Source organism: Dasypus novemcinctus, chromosome 19 (assembly GCF_030445035.2).
Source record: "Dasypus novemcinctus isolate mDasNov1 chromosome 19, mDasNov1.1.hap2, whole genome shotgun sequence".
Taxonomy (NCBI): Eukaryota; Metazoa; Chordata; class Mammalia; order Cingulata; family Dasypodidae; genus Dasypus; species Dasypus novemcinctus.
In genome coordinates this window covers 417,707-443,011 of record NC_080691.1, presented here as the reverse complement: position 1 = coordinate 443,011, position 25,305 = coordinate 417,707, and the positions used below count along the sequence as shown (strand labels likewise).

Here is a 25,305-nt window from a genome sequence, read left to right as displayed (position 1 = left end):
CTGGTTTCCTTGGGAGCCCCAACTCTGGCTGACAGACCAATGCCTAACTCATCCCTGCTGTCTTGATGGTGAGAGAGTTACAGTCACATCAGTAGCCACCCAGGGAGAAATTTGGACTTCCACAGAAATACCTTCTCAGAGACCCCATCCTGGTGAGTCTGAAAGCTCAGCAGTATTTGCAGGAAAGGGGTCCAGGGAAATGGAAGACAAGGGGCTTTCCCTGTGGTTATGTGGGAGCCAGTCCAGCCTAGCCAGAGCTGAGAGATCATCTTGCTTATTTTCCTGCTAGGATAATTAATGAATGTATTTATTTATTATGTTAAAAAAGTTGGTGTTCATTGGACTCAGCTATGCAGGGGTACTGATGGACAATTAAGCAATGAGTAGAAGCCCAGTTACAAGAGGGAATGTACGTTATAAAGTGGTTCCAGGAAAAGCAGAACACCTACCTGTCCATGGAGACTTGCACTAAATGGAAGTAAGGAAATATCAGGTAATAGTAGTGGAGAACTGTGTAAAAGTGGTGGCTTTTTCTTAAGAAAACTTTATTTGAACAGGTTTCTGTATTGATGGCAAAGTCCTGTCCAATGAGGGTAGATTTTGCCTTGCTTAGCATTTCCTGGGACAAACACTCCCACATTAGGTACTTTGAGAAAAGATGCATTTAATTTAATAGATGTAAGGGGGTATACTAAAAGCTTTCCTTGGCAGTCATTCCTTTATTGGTGCAGTAAATCAAGGTGAGTTTATTAGCCATTGAACTTTCCATTGCAGGCAGTTGTTTATTCCATTCTCGCGCTGTGTACTAGGGACTGCAGGTTTTAATGGCTGCTTTGATTGCAGCCTTTCAAATACGGAACTATAGGACTTTATTTTATTTCTTTCTGTAATATTTTAGCTTTTTAAAAATTTTATTGAAGTACATCATTCCTACATAAATGTACATTTAAAAGTGTGTAGTAAAAGTTGTGAACTTACAAAACAAACATACATAACATCATACAGGGGTACAATACATCATCCTGCCACCAATACCTTGCATTGTGTTGAAACAACATTTGTTAAAAATTATGAAAGGATATCATTAAAATATTACTAATAACTATAGTACATATCTTATATTTGGTACATTTTCCCCCAACACACCCTACTGTAAGTTTTAAAATAAGTTTTTTTATTACAAAAGTTGTAAACTTACAAAACAATCATGTACATACATAGAATTCCCACACAACACCCTTTCACTAACACACCACACTGTGGTTGATCATTTGTTACAGATTATTGGATAATATCATCAGACTCTTACCACCAATAACGGTCCTTAGTATGCATTTGGCATATTTTTTCATACCCCCCATACCCATACAACTTTGGCATTGATGCACGATGTCCTTGATGTACAGAGGCAAGTGTTTCCTTCTATGAGCTAGAGTAGATGTACTTCACTATGGCGGGGTGGTAGTAATGAGAACAAGCGTGGGGAAAATACAACTGGTGTGACCTATGGACAGTGGTTGACAGCATTGCTATAATATTCTCACATCAATGCCAAAGCTGTTTGCTTTTTTATTTCTTTATTTATATGCAGATGAATTTAGGGATGTTGTGTGAAAGTTTATACATTTAGTGTGCTCAAATCAATCTACAAATGTAATATATTATTTTTCTCCTTTTGCCTTACTTTTTCAAAATGTCTTTTTTATTTTTTCTTTATTTTTAAAGAAGCTTTAGATTTTATAAATGTTGCATTGAAAATATAGAGATTCCCATATACCTTAGCCCCTCCATCTCCCACACTTTCTCCCATTAACAACATTTTTTCAATAGTGTAGTACTATTGTTACAGTTGATGAACATATATTGAAGCATTTTTACTAACCATGTTATACAGTTTACATTATGGTTTACACTTTGCACTGGACAATTTTATAGGCTTTGACAAACTGTATAATGGCTTGTATCTGTCATTGCATTATCAAGCAGGACAATTCCAATGTTCCAAAACGCCCCTTGTTACTCCTATTCCTCCCTTTCCCTTCCCTCAGAAACTCTGGTGACCACTGTTTTTAAAATCAATGTTGCAAGTAATTTCATAATTAGAATAAGTCTACTTGTCCATAGTTGTATTACACCCTTATGTTTATTCTTTTACCAATCTTGAGGAATTGGGCATGGTGATGCCCACTCTGTTTCTGACTGAGAAGGGGATTAGATCCCACGGTGCAGATGGATGGAGCTGTCTTGCTTGTTGTAGATACTCTGTTTATGGAATGGGTCTTGTCCATCATCATCCTTTTTTGGTTGTCTGTGGTGAGCCCACTGAACTGGAGGGTAGGTGTTGGCTGCAACATGCTGAGATTCAGGGCTCAACCGACCAACGGACAGCCACAAGTTTTAAGTCTCTGGAACATATATTTAGTAGGTACAGTGTTAATTATAGGTTCAAATAAAAAGGGCAGAATAACTATGAGTAGGAAAATTATAAATGAATTAAGCCCTGATACATTAGGGAGATAGGTTAACATATATTCCAAAGTAAGCCTTTGCCTTTCAGATTTAGAAAGTCATGGTTCCAGTGACTTAATAAATGATAATGAATTAATGATTTTTGTTTTGTTTTGTTTTTATTTATGTATTTATTATTAACTTTTTAAATGACACATAAATCACACAAAATGTTACATTAAAAAATATGATGTTCCCATATACCCGAATCCCTGCACCCTCCACTTGTCCCACAAAAACAGCTTCTTTCATTAGTGTGATATGTTCATTGCATTTGATAAATACATTTTACAGCAATGCTACACAGTGTGGATTATGGTTTATGTTGTAGTTTACACTCGTCCCCAGTCTATTCAGTGGGTTCTGGCAGGATATACAATGTCCTGTACCTGACCTGCAATATCATTCAGGACAACTCCCAGTCCCAAAAATGCCCCATATCACACCTCTTCTTCCCTCTCCCTTCCCTCAGCAACACCTATGGCCATTGTCTCCACATCAATGATAAAATGTCTTCCATTGCTAGAGTCACAATAGTTCTATAGTAGAATACCAGTAAGTCCACTCTAATCCATATTTTATTCCTCCATCCTGTGGACCCTGGAATGACGATGTCCACTCCACTTCTGAATTGAGGGGCTTTTATCCCAAATGGCTGATGGATGCGATTCTCCTGCTTGCAGTTGTAGACTCTCTTGGTTCCCTGGTGTGGTGGTTGACCATACTTATCTCACTGTTAGCTGACCTGGGTAAGTCCAATGGACTGTAGAGTAGGAGCTGCAATTCTGCTGAGGCTCAGGGCCCAGCTGGCCCATGGCCAGTCCAGAGATTCAAGTCCCCTGAGCATACACCAACCCCAGCACCAACCACAGACTCAGTAAAAGTGACAGAAGAACCATGTGTACAGAGGTCATATCTGAGTCCAACTCTACCACGCTCAGGAGCACAACGAAGAAGTTTCTTCCTTCTTCACTGGTCTTTGCCACAAACTAAAAGTATAATAAATTGGGGTATTAACAAATAAAAATATAATAAAACATTTTTGATGTTTTGCCTTTAATCACTGTAATAGTTGTTGCCCTGTATGTACAGTGGCAAGGCAATCTCTTCCAAATCTTCTCCAGTGTCTTACATCATTTTTTTATTATCTCTTCAAAAAATTTTAAGTCACAGTAAAGTCACATATAGAATGTAGTGGCCTCCCATAGACCCAACATCATGCCCCTTCTCCCCATGCCCCAGCAATGATCTTTTTACATGTGGATGTTACATTTGCTACAACTGATGTACAAATATTGAAATATAGGTACTAACCATGGTTACATTATCATTTACATTATGGTTTACATTTTAGACTGGACAATTTTATAAATTTTGGATTACATTATGGTTTACATTTTAGACCATACCCTTTTATAAATTTTTGGTGAAAGTTAACATGGTCCATGTACCCATCATTGCACAATCACACAGAACATTTCTATTGCCCCCCAGTTACCCCCTCTTCCATCTATTCTATTCCTCAGTCCCCTTACCCTAAGGGTCCACAGTGACAAACAAGCTTCACTGTTTGAAAGACAATATTCATAGATAGTTGCAAGAATGCTGGGTTTTGACACACTACTTGTCCTCCTGCATTGGGATCCAACCGTGCTCTTTTTTTTTTTTTTTTTAAAGATTTATTTATTTATTTAATTTCCCCCCCTCCCCTGGTTGTCTGTTCTTAGTGTCTATTTGCTGCATCTTGCTGGCGGCGGCACGGGAAGTGTGGGCGGCGCCATTCCTGGGCAGGCTGCTCTTTCTTTTCACGCTGGGCGGCTCTCCTTACAGGGCGCACTCCTTGCGCCCCACGCAGGGGACACCCTTGCGTAGCACGGCACTCCTTGCGCGCATCAGCGCTGCGCATGGCCAGCTCCACACAGGTCAAGGAGGCCCGGGGCTTGAACCGCAGACCTCCCATGTGGTAGACGGACGCCCTACCCACTGGGCCAAGTCCGTTTCCCCCAACCGTGCTCTTGAGAGACACCCTCCCCTCTGTTTGAGAGCATCAGGCCTCCCCAGCATGGGGCTACAACAACTTCCTGATCATTGAATGGGTCTCCACCCACTAATATAACACACTATGACAAGGAGAGCACTCACACACTCCCTAGAAGCCTGACCCAGGTGCACCCTGTGCCAGATGCCCCCATCAAACACCTTAAATCTGTACCCCTTCCTTATTGTATTTGACGTTTTCTCAACATTATGGTTTCAACCACATACCCGACAATCTCCCATGTTCACCTGCTCTGCCCCAACCCTCCCACCAATTCCACGAACCATCTGACCCATCTTTCAAACCCTAGCCCCCCTCAAGTCTGCAAAGCACAACCCAGTAGTACTCCTTAACCCCATCTTATCCCTTCACTGAACAACTACTTACCTCATATCTATCATAGATTTCGCCATGTGGGCATTGGCTCACAAACTTCATCTCCTCCCCTATTTCCTATAAGCCGATATTCCAGCCTCTAGCTCTCTTAGACAGCTTGATTCACTTAATTCATATCAGAGAGATCACGTAGTATTAGTCCTTCAATACCTGGCATTCTTCACTCAACATAAGATCCTCAAGATTCATTCATGTTATTCCATGTGTTTGTACTGTAATCCTTATTACAGCTGAGTAGTACTCCATTGTATGTATATACGACATTTTGTTTATCCATTCATCTGTTGATGGCATTTGGGTGATATCCAACTTTTGGCAATAGTTACTAATGCCGCTATGGACATTGGTGTGCATATATTTTTCGGTGTCCTTGTTTACAGTTCTTCTAGGTATATATCCAGCAATGGAATTGCGGGTCATATGGCAAATCTATAGCTAGTTTTTTGAGGAGCCACCAAACTGTACTCCAGATTGGCTGGATCCTTCTACATTCTCACCAGCAGCGGATGAAGGTTCCCTTACTCCACATCCTCTCCAACATTTGTAGTCCTCTGTTTTTAATAGCCACCAGTCTAATGGGTGTAAGATGGTTTCTCATTGTAGTTTTTTTTTTTAAGATTTATTTTATTTATTTCTCTCCCCTCCATCCCCTCCCCTTGTCTGCTCTCTGTGTCCAATTGCTGTGGGTTCTGCATCCGCTTGCATTGTCAGGCAGCACCCGGGAACTGCCTCTCTTTTTTTGTTGTTGTTGCATCATCTTGTTTCATCAGTTCTCCGTGTGTGCGGTGCCACTCCTGGGCAGGCTGCACTTTTTTCACACAGGGCAGCTCTCCTTGCAGGGTGCACTCTTTGTGCATGGGGCTCTTCTGCATGGGGGCGCCCCTGCGTGGCACGGCACTCCTCGCGGGCTGCAGCACTGCACGTGGTCCAGCTTACCACATGGGTCAGGAGGCCCTGGGGATTGAACCTGGACCTTCCACATGTTGGGTGGAAGCTCTTTCAGTTGAGCCACAGCCACTTCCCTAACTGTAGTTTTGATTTGCATTCCCTAGTAGCTAGTGATGTTGAGCATCTTTTCATGTGCTTTTTAGTCATTTGTATTTCATCTTTGCAGAAGTGTCTGTTCAAATCTCTTGCCAATTTTTTAAATGGATTGTCTTTTTATTTTTGAGATACAGAATTTCTTTTTATATGCTGGATATTAGGCTTTTATCAGATATTTGGTTACCAAATATTTTCTCCCATTGTGTTGCCAGTCTTTTCACTTTCTTGATGAACTCCTTTGAGGTGCAAAAGTTTTTAATTTTGAGGATTCCCATTTATCTAGTTTTTCTTTCAGTGCTGTGCTTTGGGTGTGAAGTTCATGAAGCCATGTCTTATTACAGTGTTCTGTGGATGCTTCCCTACATTGTCTCCCAAGCTCTTTATGGTCTTGGCTCTTATATTTAGGTCTTTGATCCATCTTGAGTTGATTTTTTTATAAGATGTGAATTGGTAATCCTCTCTCATTCTTTTACATATGAATATCCAGTTCTCAAAGCCCTCAATGGATAGAGAGGCCAATTCTCTCTCTGTTGAGTTGCCTTGGTGGCCTGGTCAAATGTAAGGTGACTATATATGTGAGATTCTATATCAGAACTCTCAATTTGGTTCCATTGATCAGTATGTCTATCCTTATGCCAATACCATGCTCTTTTGACCACTGTAGCTTTATAGTATGTTTTAAAGTCAGGTAGTTTGATTCCTCAGATTCCATTTTTCTTTTTCAATGTATCTTTGGCTATTTGGGGCCTATTTCCCTTCCAAATAAATTTCATAGTTAGTTTTTCCAGTTAATTTAAAAATGGTGTGTTGATTTTTGTTTGGATACATCAAAACTGTAGATCAATTTGGGTAGGATAGGCATCTTAATGATATTCAGTCTTCTTATCCATGAACTGGGAATATTCTTCCATTTATTTCAATCTTCTCTGATTTCCTTTACCAGTGTTGTGTAGTTTTCTGTGTATAAGTCATTTGCATGTTTAGTTAAATTTATTCCTAGGTATTCGATTTTTTTATTTACTATTGTAAATGGTATTTTTTCCTTGATTTCCTCCTCAAATTGGTCATTAATGGTGTACAGAAATGCTACTGATTTTTGCACATTGATCTTATAACCTGTGGCTTTACTGAGCTCATTTACAAGTTCTAGAAGCTTTGTGTGGACATCTCAGAGTTTTCTATGTATAGGGTCATGTCATCTGCAAACAGCGAAATTTTTATTTCTTCTTTTCAAATTTGCATGCATTTTATATCTGTTTCTTGCCTCAGTGCTCAAGCAAGTACTTCTAACACAATGCTAAATACGAGGGGTGATAGTGGACATCCTTGTCTTGTTCCTGATATTAGAGGAAATTATTAGGATTTCATCTTTTGTATATGGTACTAGCTGTATGTTTTTCATACATATCCTTTACCATGTTTAGAAAATTTCCTTCTATTCCTATGTTTTTCAGTGTTTTATCAGGAATGGTTGCTGTGTTTTGTCAAATGCTTTTCCTATGTCTATAGATATGATCATGTAATTTTTTACTTTCAAACTGTTTATGTGGTGTATTACATTGATTGATTCTCTTATGTTGAAACATCCTTACATACCAGGGATGAAACCCACTTGGTCATGGTGTATAATTCATTGGATGTGTTGTTGAATATGATTAACAAGTATTTTGTTGAGGATTTTAGCATCTAGTTTCATTAGAGAGATTGGTCTGTAATTTTTCTTTCTTGTGGTGTCTTTGTTAGGCTTTGGTATTAGGGCAATTTTGGCATCATCCAGTGAGCTATGCAATGTTCCTTTTATTTCAATTTTTTGGATGAGTTTAAGCAAGATTGGTGTTAGTTATTTCCAGAATATTTGATAGAATTCACCTCTGAAGCTGTCTGGCCTGGGGTTCTTCTTAGTAGGGAGGTGTTTAATGACTGATTCTATCTCTTTACCTGTGACTGGTTTGTTGATATCATCAATTTTTTCCTTCATCAATGTTGGCTGCTTACATGTTTCTAGTAATTTGTCCATCTCCTCTCAATTGTCCTTCTTGTTGGCATATTGTTTTTCAAAGTATCCTCTTATGATACTCTTTTTTTCTGTGGGGCCAGTGGTAATATTCCCTTACTCATTTCTTTTTTTTTTTAAAAGATTTATTTATTTATTTATTTATTTCTCTCCCCTCCCCCCCACCCCGGTTGTCTGTTCTCTGTGTCTACTTGCTGTGTCTTCTTTGTCTGCTTCTGCTGTTGTCAGCAGCACAGGAATCTGTGTTTCTTTTTGTTGCATCATCTTGCTGTGTCAGCTCTCCCTGTGTGCAGCACCATTCCTGGGCAGGCTGCACTTTCTTTCGCGCTGGGCGGCTCTCCTTATGGGGCACACTCCTTGCGCATGGGTCTCCCCTATGCAGGGGACACCCCTGCGTGGTACGGCACTCCTTCCACGCATCAGTACTGTACATGGGCCAGCTCCATGCGGGTCAAGGAGGCCCAGGGTTTGAACCGTGGACCTCACATGTGGTAGACAGATGCCCTAACCACTGGGCCAAGTCCATTTCCTCTCATTTCTTATTTTGTGTATTTGCCTCTTCTCTCTTTTTTTCTTTGAGAGTCTAGCAAAGCATTTGTCAATTTTATTGATCTTCTCAAAGAACTGCTCTTTGCTTTATTTTTTCTAGTGCTTACTTATTTTCTATTTCATTTTGTTCTGCCCTGATCTTTTTTATTTCTTTCTTCTTCTTTGGGGTTAGTTTTTTGTTTTGTTTTGTTTTTTACTAATACCTCCAAGTGTGCAGTTAGGTCTTCAATTTCAGTTCTTTCTTATTTTTCGATATATGAATTTATCCTATGAATGTCCTACTCAGTACAGCTTTTGCTGCATCTCATAAGTTTTGATCTGTTGTGTTGTCATTTTCATTACTTTCAATGTAGTTACTGATTTCTTTTGTGATTTCCTCCTTAACCTACTGTTTGTCTAAGAGTGTGTTGCCTAACTTCCATATCTTTGTGCCTAACCTGGTTCTCTGTCCCTTGCAGATTTCCAGCTTCATTCCACTGTGGTGAGATAAATTATTTTGCATGATTTTAATCTTTCAGAATTCATTGAGTCTTTCTCTGTGACCTAGCATGTGGTCTATCTTGGAGAATGATCCATGTGCACTTGAGAAAAATGTATATCCTGCTGTATTTGGGTGTAGTGTTCTGTATATGTCTACTAGGTCCAGATCCTCTAATATATTATTCAAACCTTTTGTTTCTTTACTGATTCTCTGTCAAGATGTTCTGTTTAGTGGTGATAATGGTATATTCAAGTCCCCTACTGTAATTGTAGTGACATCTATTCCTCCACTTCATTTTTCAAGTGCTTGCCTCTTGTGTTTTGAGACTCCATGTTCAGGTGCATAAATTTTATTATTGTTCTTTCTTCTTGAAAGATTCTTTGTCTCTCACAATACTTTTGCATTTAAAGTCTATTTTGTCCAATATTAATATAGCTACTCCTGCCCTTTTTTAGTTAATGATTGCTGGTAAGATTGTTTTCCAGCCATTCACTTTCAATCTCCTTGAATCCCTGGGTCTAAGATGGGTTTCTTGTAGACAGCATATAGATGGGTCTCATTTAATTATCCATTCTTGCAGTTTGTATCTCTTGACTGGTGAGTTGAATCCATTAACATTCAGTGTTGTTACTCTCAAGGAATTACTTACATTTGCCATATTTTCTTTGGATTTGTTTATGTCCTATGTTGTTCTTATTTCTCTTTTTGTCTTTTTAATTGTTCACACACTCTTCTCCAACTCTGTCTCTCCTGTTGTTTTTTTTTTTCTTTCAACCTACAGAACTCCCTCAAAGGGCAGGTTTCTTACTGGCATACTCTTTTAGTTTCTCTTTATCTGTGTGTATTTTGTACTCTCCATCATTTTTTAATGCCTTCTCTCCTGGATAGAGTATTCCTGGCTGGAAATTTATTTTTCTTTTTATATCTTGACTATATCATAACACTGACATTGCCTCCATGGATTCAAATGAAAAATCAGTACTTAATCATATTGAGCTTCCTTTATACATGACGGTTCTCTTTTCTCTTGCTGCCTACAGTATTTTCTATTTGTCTTGGGCATTGGATAATTTGACAAGTAGATGTCTTGGAGTAGGCCTGTTGGGATTTATGCTATTTGCATTGTGCTGCACTTTCTCCCTCAATAGGTTTGGGAAGTTTTCAGCCATTTTTCCTTCAACATCCCTTCTGTCCCCTTTCCCTTCTCTTCTCCTTCTGAGATGACTATAAAGCATATGTTTGTGCATTTTGCATTGTCTTTCATGTCCTTAAGTCCTTACTGGATTTTTTCTATCTCTTTATTGATCAATTCTACTATCTGTTTTATTTCAGATGTTCTGTCTTCCACATCATTAATTCTTTCCTCTGCCTCTTCAAATCTGCTTTTATTTGTTGAGAGTATATTTTTGATTTCTAGGATTGTGCCATTCATCACCATCATATCCATTATCTTTTTGTGTATGTTTACAATTTCTTCAGTATGCTCTCCAAGTGTTTCCTAAAATCCTTAATCTCTTCCTTCACCTCATTAAGTTGGTCCATAATATTTGTTTGGAGAGCTTATATTAGTTATTCAATGTTCTGCTCCTCTTCCTGGTTTTTAGTTTGTTCATTGGCCTGGGTCATATCTTCCTGATTATTTATAAGGTTTGTATTTTTTTTTATTGCTGTCTGGTCATCATTTTATCTTGATGAGTTTGTTCAGTTGATTAGCTTCTCCCTCTAGTCTAGAGTTTTATTTAGGTGCTATTTGTGTGTGTGTGTGTTGTTTTCTGTTTGGCACTTTCTTCTTATTATTCTATTTCCTTATTGTTGTCTAAGTTCCCTTGAGCAATCACTCTTTGTGTCATGCTCTCTCCAGACCAATGCCCTGAAGTCTCCTGCTTTGCTGGTGCCCAAACAGCTCGCTCAGGCAGGATTTTGCCCCCACTCAGCCGTTTTTTGTAGTAGAGGTGATGTGGTTGCACTTAATCTGACATCGTCTTGTCCCTCACCTTGATTAATGTTTTATATATTTTACATTAACTGTAAATAATGAAAACATTTTATACATACTCCCCTTTTGGTTTCACACACCTGATTTCTTTATAGTACTTTTTGTCCTTTGTGGTTAGATCTATTTCTATAATCGCATCATTTTCTCCCATCACCTGAAAGCATTCATCTTTGTCATTTGACAACAGGTCACCTTTATCCTCGCCAAAATCTAGATGGGTGCACAGTCTTATTATGGGGAAGGATCCCAAACAACTGAAATAGGGATGTGGGATTGAAAACTTATTTGGCAAGAATAAGATGTTTTAGACGTAGAAGGAAAATCAGACTCACCTCATATCTTGTGATAGCTGTTCATTCACTGACTGGAAGGAACCATGTTAAGCATTTTACAGATAAATATGTATTGTCTTATCTCTTTCAGGAAGATGGATACCAAAATGATTCCTATATAGGTGACTGTATTAAGAATGAAAATGTGTGTTGTTGTTTGTTTGTTTTGCTATCAAATTTCAACTTCTAATATAAAGGGAAATCTGAGTTTCAAAATAGATTTTGTCTGGTCCCAAACTTTTTTGCATTTAATATTTTTTAAAAATCTTCTACTGCTTTCCTTAAGAAATTCATAACATATGTGCTACTCATTATATTTTCTTTTGTGAGAAGTTGGTATATTCACTTTGCTCATTTTACACTTGGGGTGATCAGTCTGTGTGGTGGCTTTTTTTTTTTTTTAAGATTTATTTTTATTTATTTAATTCCCCTCCCCTCCCCCAGTTGTCTGTTTTCTGTGTCTTTTTGCTGCGTCTTGTTTCTTTGTCCGCTTCTGTTGTCGTCAGCGGCTCGGAAAGTGTGGGCGGCGCCATTCCTCGGCAGGCTGCACTTTTTTTTCGCGCTGGGCGGCTCTACTTTACGGGCACACTCCTTGTGCGTGGGGCTCCCCATGCAGGGGACACCCCTGTATGGCACGGCACTCCTTACACGCATCAGCACTGTGCATGGGCCAGCTCCACACACGTCAAGGAGGCCCGGGATTTGAACCGCAGACCTCCCATGTGGTAGACGGATGCCTTAACCACTGGGCCAAAGTCCGTTTCCCTGTGTGGTGTATTGACACTGAAAATATCACCACTTTTATTTTGGATAAACTGGTTTTTGCTCTTTCGTTAGTTTTTCTCAGTGTCAGGTTATATTATCAAGGTTGAAATGCCACCAGAACGAAGGAAAGTTTTAATTTTTTATTTTTTTATCACTGGACTGCTTTAGATCTTTTTTTTCTTTATCATTAGGTACATTATATTTATTTCTGATTATGTAGCAGATTATTTTTTACTTAAGCATAGGGTTGAGAGTTGCCACACCAAAATCAAGCCCTTAGTTTTCATATGCAAGGAACCTTGGGAGCCGGCATTTCTGAGTACCATTTCTAAATATTTTGGGAAAGTAAGATGATGGAAGCTTGAACTGTACTCAGTTGTGGCCTACTCAGTTCTATTGTGGGTAAGAATAACATGTTATCAACCTGGCACCAAGAGATCATTTTGGGCTGCTTGTGTGTCTCTCTGACTCTATGTCTGTGTGTGTGCATTTGTATGTGTGCATGTGTGTCTGAATTTTTGCATGGTTGTTTGATAGTTTACATCTTTGTTTGTGATTGTGTGTGGATGTTTCTGTGTGTCTCTGCATTTTTGTCTTTGTGTGCATGTTTTTTTTTCCATATGTGTTTATATTTGAATGTATTTTCTTCTGTGTGTGTATGTCTGTGTATATTTGTGTTTATGTGTGTCTGTGTGTTTGTATGTGTGTGTCTCTATGCATGTCTGTGTCTTTGCCTCTTTGTGTTGGTATATATGTATTTTGTGATTTACACAGTCATCAGAGCAAGGGTATTTTAGTTCATAAATTTTAATATGTGTCTTCTATATTACAGAATATGGACTCAAACTTAACTATGGAAACAGGAGTAGTTTCATTTCATTCTGTGAGATATTTTGTGATCATCAACTTCTTTTGTGAACTTGTCTAGGTTATAGTTCTTGTAGAAGCAAGCTCTGCCTTGATTATTAAGATGGGTGTATTTTGTAGATGAATTGAAATCACTAGTCTGTTGATTGCATCGACAATCAAAATTGGAGATTACTCAGTAAAAAGAGGAGTCTCTTCATCTAATCAGTTGTGAACGTTCGGAGAGAAGTGAGAATTTCAGGAGTCAGAAAGTACTCCCAAGAACAGAATTTCGGTAGTCAGAAAGAGGAATTTCTAAGAACTGAGAATTCCAGCAATCAGAAAGAAGAATTTCTTTCTCAATTTCAGTCAGCCAGCTTCTCCTGTGGAATCTGAAGCCACGTTAATCAACTTTCTAACTTGTGGCCTCCCCTATGGAATTCAGACTTGCCAATCTCATAGTTACAGAAATCAAATTGTATAGTAAATATAACTCTGTTTTTCTGGGGAATCCAAGTACAGATTTGATATCAAGAGTGATATTTGTGAAACAGTATTTTAAGGATGAAATTTCTGAGTTGGTTCTGGGGTTTTTAATGGATCTCTCAGTTGAGTAGATTAAGCAGGATGCATGACTCTGTTTTCAGTGATCAAGAAGGCACTGATAGTCCATGGCATGAAGTTGCAACAGAGATTCACACACTATCACCCCTGGATACTGCTACTCAAATGCTCAAGAGAGGCAAGCTTTGGGAGACAGTGTATTGGATATTTTAACTGAGATTTGTGAAGCTAAAAATATATGAAGTTAAAAATTATAAAGAGTGGTGTTCCTAGAAAAAGTGTTAAAGATTGAGACTAGGGCTTATAATTGGCATCTCAAGCACCACCTGAAAGCCATGAAAGTTGTTATTTGTGCCTTGAAGAAAAGTCTAATTTTTGTAGCTGTAGTTTTGAGATTTCTGAAAAACACCTGTTTAGTCTCTTTGGGTGAGTGGCTGAATTACTTCGAAAATTCACTTACCAATGTTCAGACTGTCAGCTGTTAGAGCAAGGGCATTCATCATGAAGGAATTGTTTCTTGAAAATTAGAATGGGGTCACATGAGTGATTGTGATGAAGATGAGAACATTGAAACCCTAGATTCTGCTTAGATTCCTTGCCAGATAAAACTGTAATGCCCTGCCCTGAGAAATCAGTCACCTGACCTCCAGTCAGCCCTGAGAAATCAGCCTTCCCACTCCCAGCTGAAAGATTAACAAGTTCCACCAGATATAACTGTAACAGAGTGCCCTGAGGTAGTGGGCTTCCAAGACTCAGCTAATTCCTCTCATGATCCATTGCCATCACAACTTTTTTATTCCAGAACTAGAACCCATCATGAAGTCCCAAAAGATCCCAAAATTTGAGGTACCAAGTGTGAACTATGGATAGATGTACTGCACTTCAAAAGAACTGCATGAGTTTTACAATGTACAGAGAGAATTCAGGAGAATATGTGTGGAAATGGATGGATATGAAGAATGTGGAATAATAGTAGGAGGTACAAAAAGTTGAATCAGGCAGAATTTATTGATAAATGCCCAATAAGCAGAGATTCTGGACTCAATCATTTAACTCAAGGGGTTAGAAGAGCTATATCAGATTGTTTCATTGGTTGCCTTAGGCATGGCCAAAGAGTGGTCTACATTAAATGAAGTTGAAATGCCAAAGCTACCATGATATAATGTAGGTGAAGGGAACCAAAATCTTAGAGAGATTGCAATGTTGGAGTGGATTCATCATGTAAGACCTCCAAACCACCCAATATATGCCCAGAAGACACACTTTCACCACAACATTGAGGAATAAATTGTGAGAGAAGCTCCATCATCCCTAACTTTGAAGGGCTCTGTAATCACATATTTCTGTTGTTTTTTTTTTAAAGATTTATTTATTTATTTCTCTCCCCTTCCTCCCCAACCCTGGTTGTCTGTTCTCTGTGTCTATTTGCTGCATCTTCTTTGTCCGCTTCTGTTGTTGTCAGCAGCACGGGAATCTGTGTTTCTTGTTGTTGCATCATCTCGTTGTGTCAACTCTCCGGAGTGTGCGGTGCCATTCCTGGGCAGGCTGCGCTTTCTTACATGCTGGGCGGCTCTCCTTACGGGGCACACTCTTTGCGCCTGGGGCTCCCCTACACGGGGGACACCCCTACATGGCACGGCACTCTTTGCGTGCATCAGCACTGAGCGTGGGCCAGCTCCACACGGGTCAAGGAGGCCCGGAATTTGAACCATGGACCTCCCATGTGGTAGATGGATGCCCTAACCACTGGGCCACAGCCACATATTTCTGTAACTCAGAAATTAGTGTGACAACTGCTGTCACTGAACTTTTATCCTTAACTACAACAAGATCAGATTCTGAGTGGGAAAAGCCAAGTGGCAGCACTTAATTGCTAAAGACAAGGTGGGAGTGACTACTCTAATGGACAAAAAGGTCAAACCTGTAATCAGAATGGTCTGGCTTGTAGACATGTTGCATTGGCTATTTGATCTTGGAGTGCCTAGAAGTGAAATGAGGGAAGCGGACTTGGCCCAGTGGTTAGGGTGTCCATCTACCACATGGGAGGTCCACGGTTCAAACCCCGGGCCTCCTTGACCCGTGTGGAGCTGGCCCATGAGCAGTGCTGATTCACTCAAGGAGTGCCGTGCCACGCAGGGGTACCCCTGCTTAGGGAAGCCCCACACGCAAGGAGTGCACCCTGTAAGGAGAGCCGCCCAGCATGAAAGAAAGTGCAGCCTGCCTAAGAATGGCGCCGCACACACAGAGAGTTGACACAGCAAGATGACACAGCAAAAAGAAACAGATTCCCGTGCCGCTGACAATAACAGAAGAGGACAAAGAAGAACATGCAGCAAATAGACACAGAGAACAGACAACTGGGGCGGGAGGGAAAGGGAGAGAAACAAACAAAAAATAAATCTTTAAAAAAAAGGAAGTGAAGTGAATTAGTAGTCTATTAGATTTTGACTTGATATCTGTAAGGGAAAGAGTTCTTTGTTAAGTGGATGAAAGCTTAACTTGAAGCATACACACAGGGGCAGTTTATAGTTTCAGAACTCCTTGAAACAAGTAAAGATGAGGAGTTGTGGGAAAGTAGCCTTCTATACTGCCAAAAATTTATACGTTATCCTTCAAGCAATCCCCAAATAGACCAATGACCTTTTACAAACGTAAATGTTATATTGAGGATATGGAAATGTTTGGACATTTGGGGATTACTAGATGCCATCTCTGAACTGACATGAATGCCGTGATATCCAAAATGTCACTGTGATCCCCCAGAAAATGTCAGGTATTGACATCAGATGTTCAGTGGAGTTTTAGCTCAGGTTTGTCTCTACACTTATTCCAGTGGATTAATAATTTCATTTTTTGTTATTTGCCTAATTCTAGCATGTCTAATAGAAATGCACATACTTAGCAACTGACAGAAACCCCACACTGGTTTCCTGACCTGTGGAATGAGGACCAGTATGGTAGGAAATGCCACATGAAAGCCACTAGGACTGCCTCTAACAAGCTAAACAGTGAAACAAAAGCAACAGTGGGTTCCTGAAGGGATTGCCGAGATTAGTGCCATCATCAAGTACTTGGAAGATGCAAGGGTGGTGATTCCCATCACATCCCCCTTAATTCTCCTAGTTGGAATATGCAGAAAACAGATGGAACTTGGAGGATAACAGTGGATTACCATAACTTAACCAGGTGCTGACTCCAATTGCAGCTGCAGTTCCATATGTGGTATTATTTCTTGAGCAAATTCACACATTCCTGGTACCAAGTGTGGCGGGTTGAATTATTTACCCCAGAAAAACAAGTTCTTAATCTATTACTGTGTGTACTTGTGTACAAACCCATTATAAAAAAGACCAAGGGAGGATATTATTTTAGAGAATATGCAGCCAACTGAATGAAGATGAGACTTAATCCTGTTACTGGAGGCCTTCTAGAGAAGCCCACAGAGAGAACTCCACGGGAAAAAGTTGGATGGGAAAGGAACCCAGAAGAGCAAGGAGATGACAGCATCATGTGTGCTGACATTTGAGGGAAAAGCCATGTACCCTAGGATTGCTGGCAGCCAGCCTCATAATTCCAGTCAAGGATATTGCTGCCTTGCTGATGCCTTGATTTTGGACTTTTCCAAGATTCAAAAGTGTGAACCAATATATTCTCAGTCGTTTAAGCCAACTCATTGTATGGTATTTATTTTAGTAGTTTGGAAACTAACACAACTGTTATGCAGCTATTGATCTGACAAATGCTGTCTTTTTAAGATATGTGTGTGTTAGTAAAGAGGATGAGAAGCAGTTTGCTTTAAGCTGACACAGACAGAAAGAATGTGCCTTTACTGTCCTATCTCAGGGGCATATCAGCTCTCCAGGTCTATGTCATAATCTAATCCAAAAGACTCTGACAGACTCTCCCTCCTACAGACATCACAGGTCCACTCTATTGATGACTTTATGCTGACTGGCTTTGGGAAGTGAGGTAGTAACTACTCTGGACAAACGAGTAAGGCATTTGCATGTCAGAGGATGGCAGAAAAATCAATAAAAATTCATGGACCTTGCACCTCGTGAATTTTCTTGGTGTCCACTGATAGAGGACATGTTGAGATGTCCCTTCTCAGGTAAAGGATAAGGAGTTGCATTTGGCTCCTTTTACAACCAAAAAAGAGACAAAACACCTATTTGGCCCCTTTGGATCTGAGAGGCAACATGTTCCTCATTTGGGTGTGGCGTTTCAGCCCATTCACAGAGTGACCAGAAAAGTTGTTGGTTTTGAGTGATGACTTGGGCAAAAGGAGGGTCTGTAACATTTCAGAATGTTGTGCAAGCTGCTCTGTCATTTGTGTCACATGATTCAATGTACTGGGAGTTTCAGTGGCAAGAAGAGAGGCCATTTGGAGTCTTTGATATAAACCTGTGGTAGAATCACGATACAGACCTCAAGGAATTTGGAGGAAATCCTTGTTATGCTCTGGAGATAATTACTTTCCTTTTGAGAATCAACATTTACCCTGCTACTGGGTCTTATTAGAGGCAGAACACATGCTTAACCACGGGCTAACAAGTTACCCAGAGACCCTGTGGAGCTGGGTGTTTTCTGATCCCATAAGGTAGGGTGTGCATAGCAGCACTCCATCATAACAGGGAACCGGTGTTTATGAGATCTGGCGCATGCTGGCCCTGATGGGAAAAGTAAGTTGCAGGAGAGAGTGACCCAAGTGCCCAGGGCCCTCCTCCTGCCTCACTGCATTCTGATTCCCAGGCAATTATGACCTCGTGGGGAGGTCCCTACCACCAATTGATTGAGAAAGGAAAATTTCCATCTTGCTTTGAGTTCATTCTGTATATTATACACATACCACCTGTAAGTGGACAGCTGCAGCACTACAGATCTTTTCTAGGCCATCCCTGAAGGGTAGTGGTAAAGGGAAATCCTCCCAGTGGGCAGAACATCTAGCTGTGTCCCTGGTTATTCATCTTACTTGGAAGGAGAAATGGACGGTTATGTGTCATTTGTATACTGATTCTTGGGCTGTGGCCAATGATTTGCCTGGATGATCAGGGATTTGGAAGGAACATAACTGGAAAATTGGTGACAAAGATGTTTGGTGAAGAAGTATGTGGATAGACCTTTCTGAATGGGAAAAAACAGGAAGGTGTTTGTGTCCCAGGTGAATGCTCACCAGAGGGTGTCTTTAGCAGAGGAGGATTTTAATAATCTGTGGACAGGATGACTTGTTCTGTCATTGCCCAATGGGCTCATGAGCAAAGTGGACCTGGTGGTAGGGATGGGGATTACGTATGGGCTTAGCAATATGGACTTCCACTCACCAAGGCTGACCTAGCTGAAGCCATAGCTTAGTGCCCAATCTACCAGCAGCAGAGACCAAAACCCGGTCACTGATATGACATCATACCCAGAGGTGATCATCCTTATACCTGGTGGTAAGTTATATACATTGGACTGCGTTCAAATGGAAAGGGCAGTGTTCTTCTCTTACAGTAATAGATCTGTACTCTGCATATGAATTTGTCCTCCTTGCATTCAGTGCTTCTGTGAAACTACCATCTGTGGGCTTCCATGAGGTCTTTATATGCCATCACATTATTGCAGCCATCATTGATTCCGATCAAGAAACCCACTTCACAGCAAATGAAATGTGAGAATGGGTACTTGCTAATGGAATTCACTGGTCATACCATGTTCTCCATCATCCTGAAACAGCTGGATTCATAGAACAGTGTAATGGCATTTGAAAGACACAATTTTTCTAGTATCTGGGTGGTAATACCTTGCAGTACCAGGCAGTGTTTTCCAGAAGGTTCTAAATCAGCATCCACTCTATGGTGCTATTTCTCCGTAGGCAGGATTCACGGTCCAGGAAATAAGGTATGGAAATGGGAGTGACACCACTCACTATATTACCCCTATTAATATTAGCATCTTTTGCTTCCTGTGTTTTCAACCATGTACTCTGCTGGTCTAAAGGTCTGCTTTCCAAAGGGAAGAGTGCTCCCACCAGGAGATGAAATAATGTTCCTTTGAACTGGAGGAGAAGATTGCCAGCAGATGACTTTGGGTTCCTCGTGCCTCTGAATAAACTGATAAAGAATGGAGCTACTGTACTGGCTGCAGTGAATGACCCTGATTACAGCGCACCTCTTAATACTATCATGCCTGTACTATCATGCCTGTAGTTAAAGTCAATGGGAAAGTGCAACAGCCAACCCTAGGCAGAGTACTTAAGCCCAGCTCTGTCAGGATTGAAGAACTGGATCGGCAAACTGGGCAAATAGCTATGAGCAGCTGAGATGCTTGCTGAGGTACATTGAATGTGGAATGGATAGAAGAAGACAGTTTTAAATATGAGCTAGGAGCCCATCACCAGTTGCAGAAATTAGTTATTTCTTCCTTGTTTTATTGCGGATATGTTTGTATATACACATACAGCAAATACCTTTGTTTTCTCTCTCCCTTATTCTTATATTATATTAAATGAATTGTATCAATTTATGTTATTTATTTAAATTACAAGATATAAAGCATAAAAATATAACCTAAGTCCTTGCATCCTCTTCTGGGGACAGTGTTAGTGCATTTTTGGCAGTGTGCACGATAGTGGAATTACATTAGGTGAATGTCTATGCTATTGATTTTATTTAGAAATTAAGTGTTATTTAGGGAGATAAATATGACTGGTAAGTTCATTAGGTATGGATTGTGATGGTTAATTTCATGTGCCTACTTCCCAAGGTTATAGAGTCCAGGTGTTTGGTCAAGCAAGCATTGGCTTGATTGTTACTCCGAGGGTGTTTCTTAGTTGTATTTAAGTAATTAGTTGCTTCCATCTGTGACTAATAGTACCTGTAATCAACAATGGAGATTGCCTTCAGCAATGGCATGAATCTCTGCATCCAATCTGTGTAACCTTAAAGGGAACACTGGTGATTTCATTAGTCAGAAAGAAGAATTTCTATCTCTATTTCAGATATCCATCTTCTCCCAGTAATGTTTTATCATCACATCCATCAGAATTTCCAAGGTGCAGCCTCTGTGGAGGAATTCACCATTACCTTCATTGAATTACTGACTTGTCTGCCTTACAGAACTTGGACTCACCAATCCCCATACTCTCATGGGCCTAATCCTATTATATTTTTCTTAATATTTACTTATAATGATATATGCAGGTATATATTATCTATCTATCTATTTATCTATCTATCTATCTATCTATCTATCTATCACCATCGTCATTATCATCATCTATCTCCTGCTAGTTTCATTATTCTGGAGAACCCTGACAAAGCATCTTTGCAACCAACTTAATAAAGTGCAAGAAGTACAACATGTAGATAAAGGACTCCTTGTATCTCGAAGTTTCATTTTTGGGAGGCCACCTTCTTCTTGAACTTTTCTGACATCATCTTTCATCCTTCTCCCTTTTACTCATCCCCTACAACTCTACCTTCTTTGCTGACCCAGAACATCCAATGAAGCCCTTTCTTTAGGTCCTAGCCCTGGACATTCCTTCTGGTCATCAAAAATGTCTGATGTCCTTGTGACTACTGCCTTCTGCACTGAGGTCTCTCTTAAAATTTTCTCCCAAACTGCTTGTCTTTCCTGAGCACACCTTCTGAAGCTTTTACCTTCTTTTATTTCATTTTAGCAGTAGATATCATGTGACATGTTACATGGATATAATTAATTTGCTCCTTTTCTTTCTCCATTATCAGATTGCAGTTAACTTTAATTTTCAGCTCTTTATTTCCATTGCCTAGTCAGTGTCTACAGAAGAGCTGGACTGAATATTAATTCCACAAATGAGAGGATGAGTTTCCATAAAAGTCTTATAATGTATGACAGATTGGAGAATATTTTGAAAGTAGGAGAGAAATTCCTAATGAGAGATGGCAGTATCTACTTAGATTTGATAAACAAATTCAGAAATTAATTTCCTGATGCCAAGATATAAATTATAGATAGATTAGTAATTGCTGTTTGTTTGAAAATTAGTCATGTTATTTCTCTCTTTCAGGTTAGTCACATCAAGCAAATGGAACCAGGAAATAATACAGGAATTTCAGAATTTCTCCTTTGGGGGTTTTCAGAGGAACCTGAATTACAGTCCTTCCTATTCGGGCTGTTCCTGTCTATGTATCTGGTCACTGTCTCTGGGAACCTGCTCATCATCCTGGCCACCATCACTGACTCCCATCTCCACACACCCATGTACTTCTTCCTTTCCAACCTGTCCTTTGTAGATATCTCTTTAGCCACTACCACAATGCCAAAGATGCTGGTGAACATCAAGACACAGATCAGAGTCATAACCTATGTAGGCTGTCTCACCCAGATGTACTTTTTCATAGTTTTTGCAGGTTTGGATGACTTCCTACTGGCCGTGATGGCTTATGACCGCTTCATGGCCATCTGTCACCCTTTGAACTACACAGCCATCATGAACCCCCAGCTCTGTAGACTGCTGGTTCTGGGGTCCTGGATCATGAGTGCCTTGCATTCCTTGTTACAAAGTTTAATGGTGTTGCGACTGTCCTTTCAAAACCACTTGGAAATTCCCCACTTTTTCTGTGACCTTGATCTGATGATCCATCTTTCCTGTTCTGACACTTTCCTCAATGAAATAGTGATGTATTTTGCAGCTGGGCTGCTGGTTTTTGGTCCTTTCACTGGTATCATTTACTCTTATTCCAAGATTTTTTCCTCTGTACGTGCAATCTCATCAGCTCAGGGGAAGTATAAAGCATTTTCCACCTGTGTGTCTCACCTCTCAGTGGTCTCCTTATTCTATGGCACACTCCTCGGTGTGTATCTTAGTTCCACTGCATCACCAAATGCACACTCAAGCGCAACAGCCTCGGTGATGTACACTGTGGTCACACCCATGCTGAACCCCTTCATCTACAGTCTGAGGAATAAAGAAATGATGGGTGCTATGAAAAGATTCTTTGGGAGGGAAGGCATAAAAGTGTCATTTCTTCTGGGACTTAGGAAGTGCCTGTGATTACAGAGCTCAGAGCCTCAGAGTCAGCAATTGTGATCCTCTGATGATTTCATGAAACCAGAACCTGCCCTCAATTTTGACATGGTTTTAGCTTTGATGAAGAGAACTGTTAAGCACTGCAGTGCACTACCATAAAAAATAATTTTGTTTGATATTTAACAGCTCACTGAAGGAAGAAATCTAGGTGTTCATTTGCAATGAGATATATGCATTACGGTGCAGGATGGGATTGCACATTTTGCACTAGTTTATTTGACAAAATATGTGCCTCTTTGCATTTCTTTAAGCAAACTATATGTGCTTTCTGCACATTTTCTCCTAATTATTAAAGGGTATGTGAGTGAAAATCTACATATTTATGAAATCATCCTGTGTTATCTCCTTTCTCTCACTTCACATTAAAAATAACTTTTAAATAGAAATATTATTCACACAGAAGAGTATGTTATAAACATTCAGCTTGCTGGATATTTTACAAAATGCATACCCCTGTAAAACCAGAACCTTAGAATTTCCCACACATCTGCACTTCTCTAGGCATGTTCTCCTAACTATAAATTACAGGTTAATTTCTATGTGAAATTTCTATAAGTCAATTATAATTGGTATGTTATTTTATGTAGATTTATTTCCCTGACTTTATCCATATTTTTGCATATGGCCACAGACCAACCATAGCCATTAGTTCGTGGTAATCCTTTGTGTTGATAGTATAGATTTAGGTATCCCACTTTACTCCTGCTGAGAATTTGTTCTGTTTCCATCTGGGGACTCTCATCAATAATCTAGCTGCCAACATCATGGTTCATGACTTCTCTGAATGCATGTATGTGATGGGAGGGAGTGGAGATGCTGGCATTTAATGGCAACATGAAGATAAACACTCCTCGACTGGAGGGTCTAGCTGAAGAGGAGGACACCTGTGTGACATAAGGTTGTCCAGGGAAATAGAACCAATGGTCCTAAGGTTCAGAACATTGAAAACAGGGGAGTATCCACTCCAGGAGGCAGAAAGTACAAGTGTCAATCCATAGATGACACAACTTGAAGTCTAATGGAGACTATCCTGGTGAGTTTCAGACTTGGGTCAGACTTGAGGCCTCCACATTCCTTCCAATTTCTCCATTCTGGAATTGAAATGCTTTATTAAAGCAAAATAAACATCTGCTATATTTGGGATGCAGACAATCTGTTTCCTAGCTCACATACAAAGATGTAAAGGAATTTATCCACAGGAAAGACTGTACCCATAATTTATTTTGGAGGCTTTTAGAATATAGTAATGGGGTGAATGTATTTTTCACAAAGGAAGTACCTATCTTTTTGGGGTCCTGAGGCCAACTGTGGGAGACCAAATTATGTATACAGTCAAAAGATATGTGTTTAAATGTAATACTTTTTCTTTTGGGCATGACTCCTCTCCTAAACAAGACCTTTTGAAAACTTATTATCAGTTAAGGTGTGGGCTCATTTGTAAATAGAACCCTCTATAATACTATTTAGATATTTCCCAGCAGACTCAGCATGACCCATTATTCATATAAGTGGAGGCATTATTAAAAAACAGAAGTCAGGGAAACGGACTTTGGCCCAGTGGTTAGGGCGTCCGTCTACCATATGGGAGGTCCACGGTTCAAACCCCGGGCCTCCTTGACCCGTGTGGAGCTGGCCATGCACAGTGCTGATGCGCGCAAGGAGTGCCCTGCCACGCAAGGGTGTCCCCCGCGTGGGGGAGCCCCACGCGCAAGGAGTCCGCCCGTGAGGAGAGCCGCCCAGCGCGAAAAGAAAGAGCAGCCTGTTCAGGAATGGCGCCGCCCACACTTCCCGTGCCGCTGATGACAACAGAAGCGGACAAAGAAACAAGACGCAGCAAATAGACACCAAGAACAGACAACCAACCAGGGGAGGGGGGGGAATTAAATAAATAAATAAATCTTTAAAAAAAAAAAAAAAAACAGAAGTCAGAGGAACTCAGAGGAGGAAACCAAAGACACTGCCATGTGATAGAGAACTGCCACAGCAAAACTACTGAAGCCTGGCAAAAAACTGTCTCTCCATGCCTTGATTTGGGATTTTTGGCCATAAACCAAGGAGAAAATGCATTCTTGTTGTTTAAAGCAACGCAGGATGTGTTCTTTGTCATAGCTACCTCAGAAAGCAAGAATCCGTGACATTGAAGTTGTGAATGAGCGGAACACAGAAGAGGAGTTGAGAGAGAACAGAATGTATGGAACACCACCCCACCCAGAGCTGGTGTAAGATTTTAGTAATGGGCTACTCCTTCCTGTGTCCTCCTCTAGCTTCTGAGACTTACCTGTCACCAAAGTCTTCTCTCTGTCCATACCTCTATTTCCCAACCCTTCTTCTATTATTTCCATATAAGGAGCCTTTTTAGAAAATTATAAATAATAAACTTATTCTCCACATGTAAAATTTTAATACCATAGACACATGTTCAGTTCCTGCGATCCCTTATTTGATTATCAGTTTTCTAATGTCCAAGAATTTTTGTTCACTCTCAAAACCTCTTCTTGCTTTTACCCTCCCTTGCCTCTGATCAATTCTGCCTTTATTTACACCTGGGTTGATTATACCACTGGCTCCTTAATCTCTACTGTACAAAGAAGTCACCCAGCTTTCAAAAAAAATAGAGATATCAATTTAGAAGGTGTGAGATGGGGCACTAGAGCCTGAATTTCTGCTGACATCCCAGGTGAGGCGAAGTTGCTGGTTCATGGACCCCAGTTGGGATGGAT

The 25,305-nt window shown here is 40.1% G+C and overlaps 1 protein-coding gene across 1 annotated transcript; it reads left to right on the top strand.

Moving 5' to 3' along the window:
- The first annotated feature begins 21,580 nt into the window (after nucleotides 1-21,580).
- LOC101440738 (olfactory receptor 7A10-like) lies at nucleotides 21,581-22,549 on the top strand. Its single transcript, XM_004461550.1, has one exon. It carries the CDS (start codon nucleotides 21,581-21,583, stop codon nucleotides 22,547-22,549), a length of 969 nt encoding a protein of 322 aa, XP_004461607.1.
- Nucleotides 22,550-25,305: the final 2,756 nt, after the last annotated feature.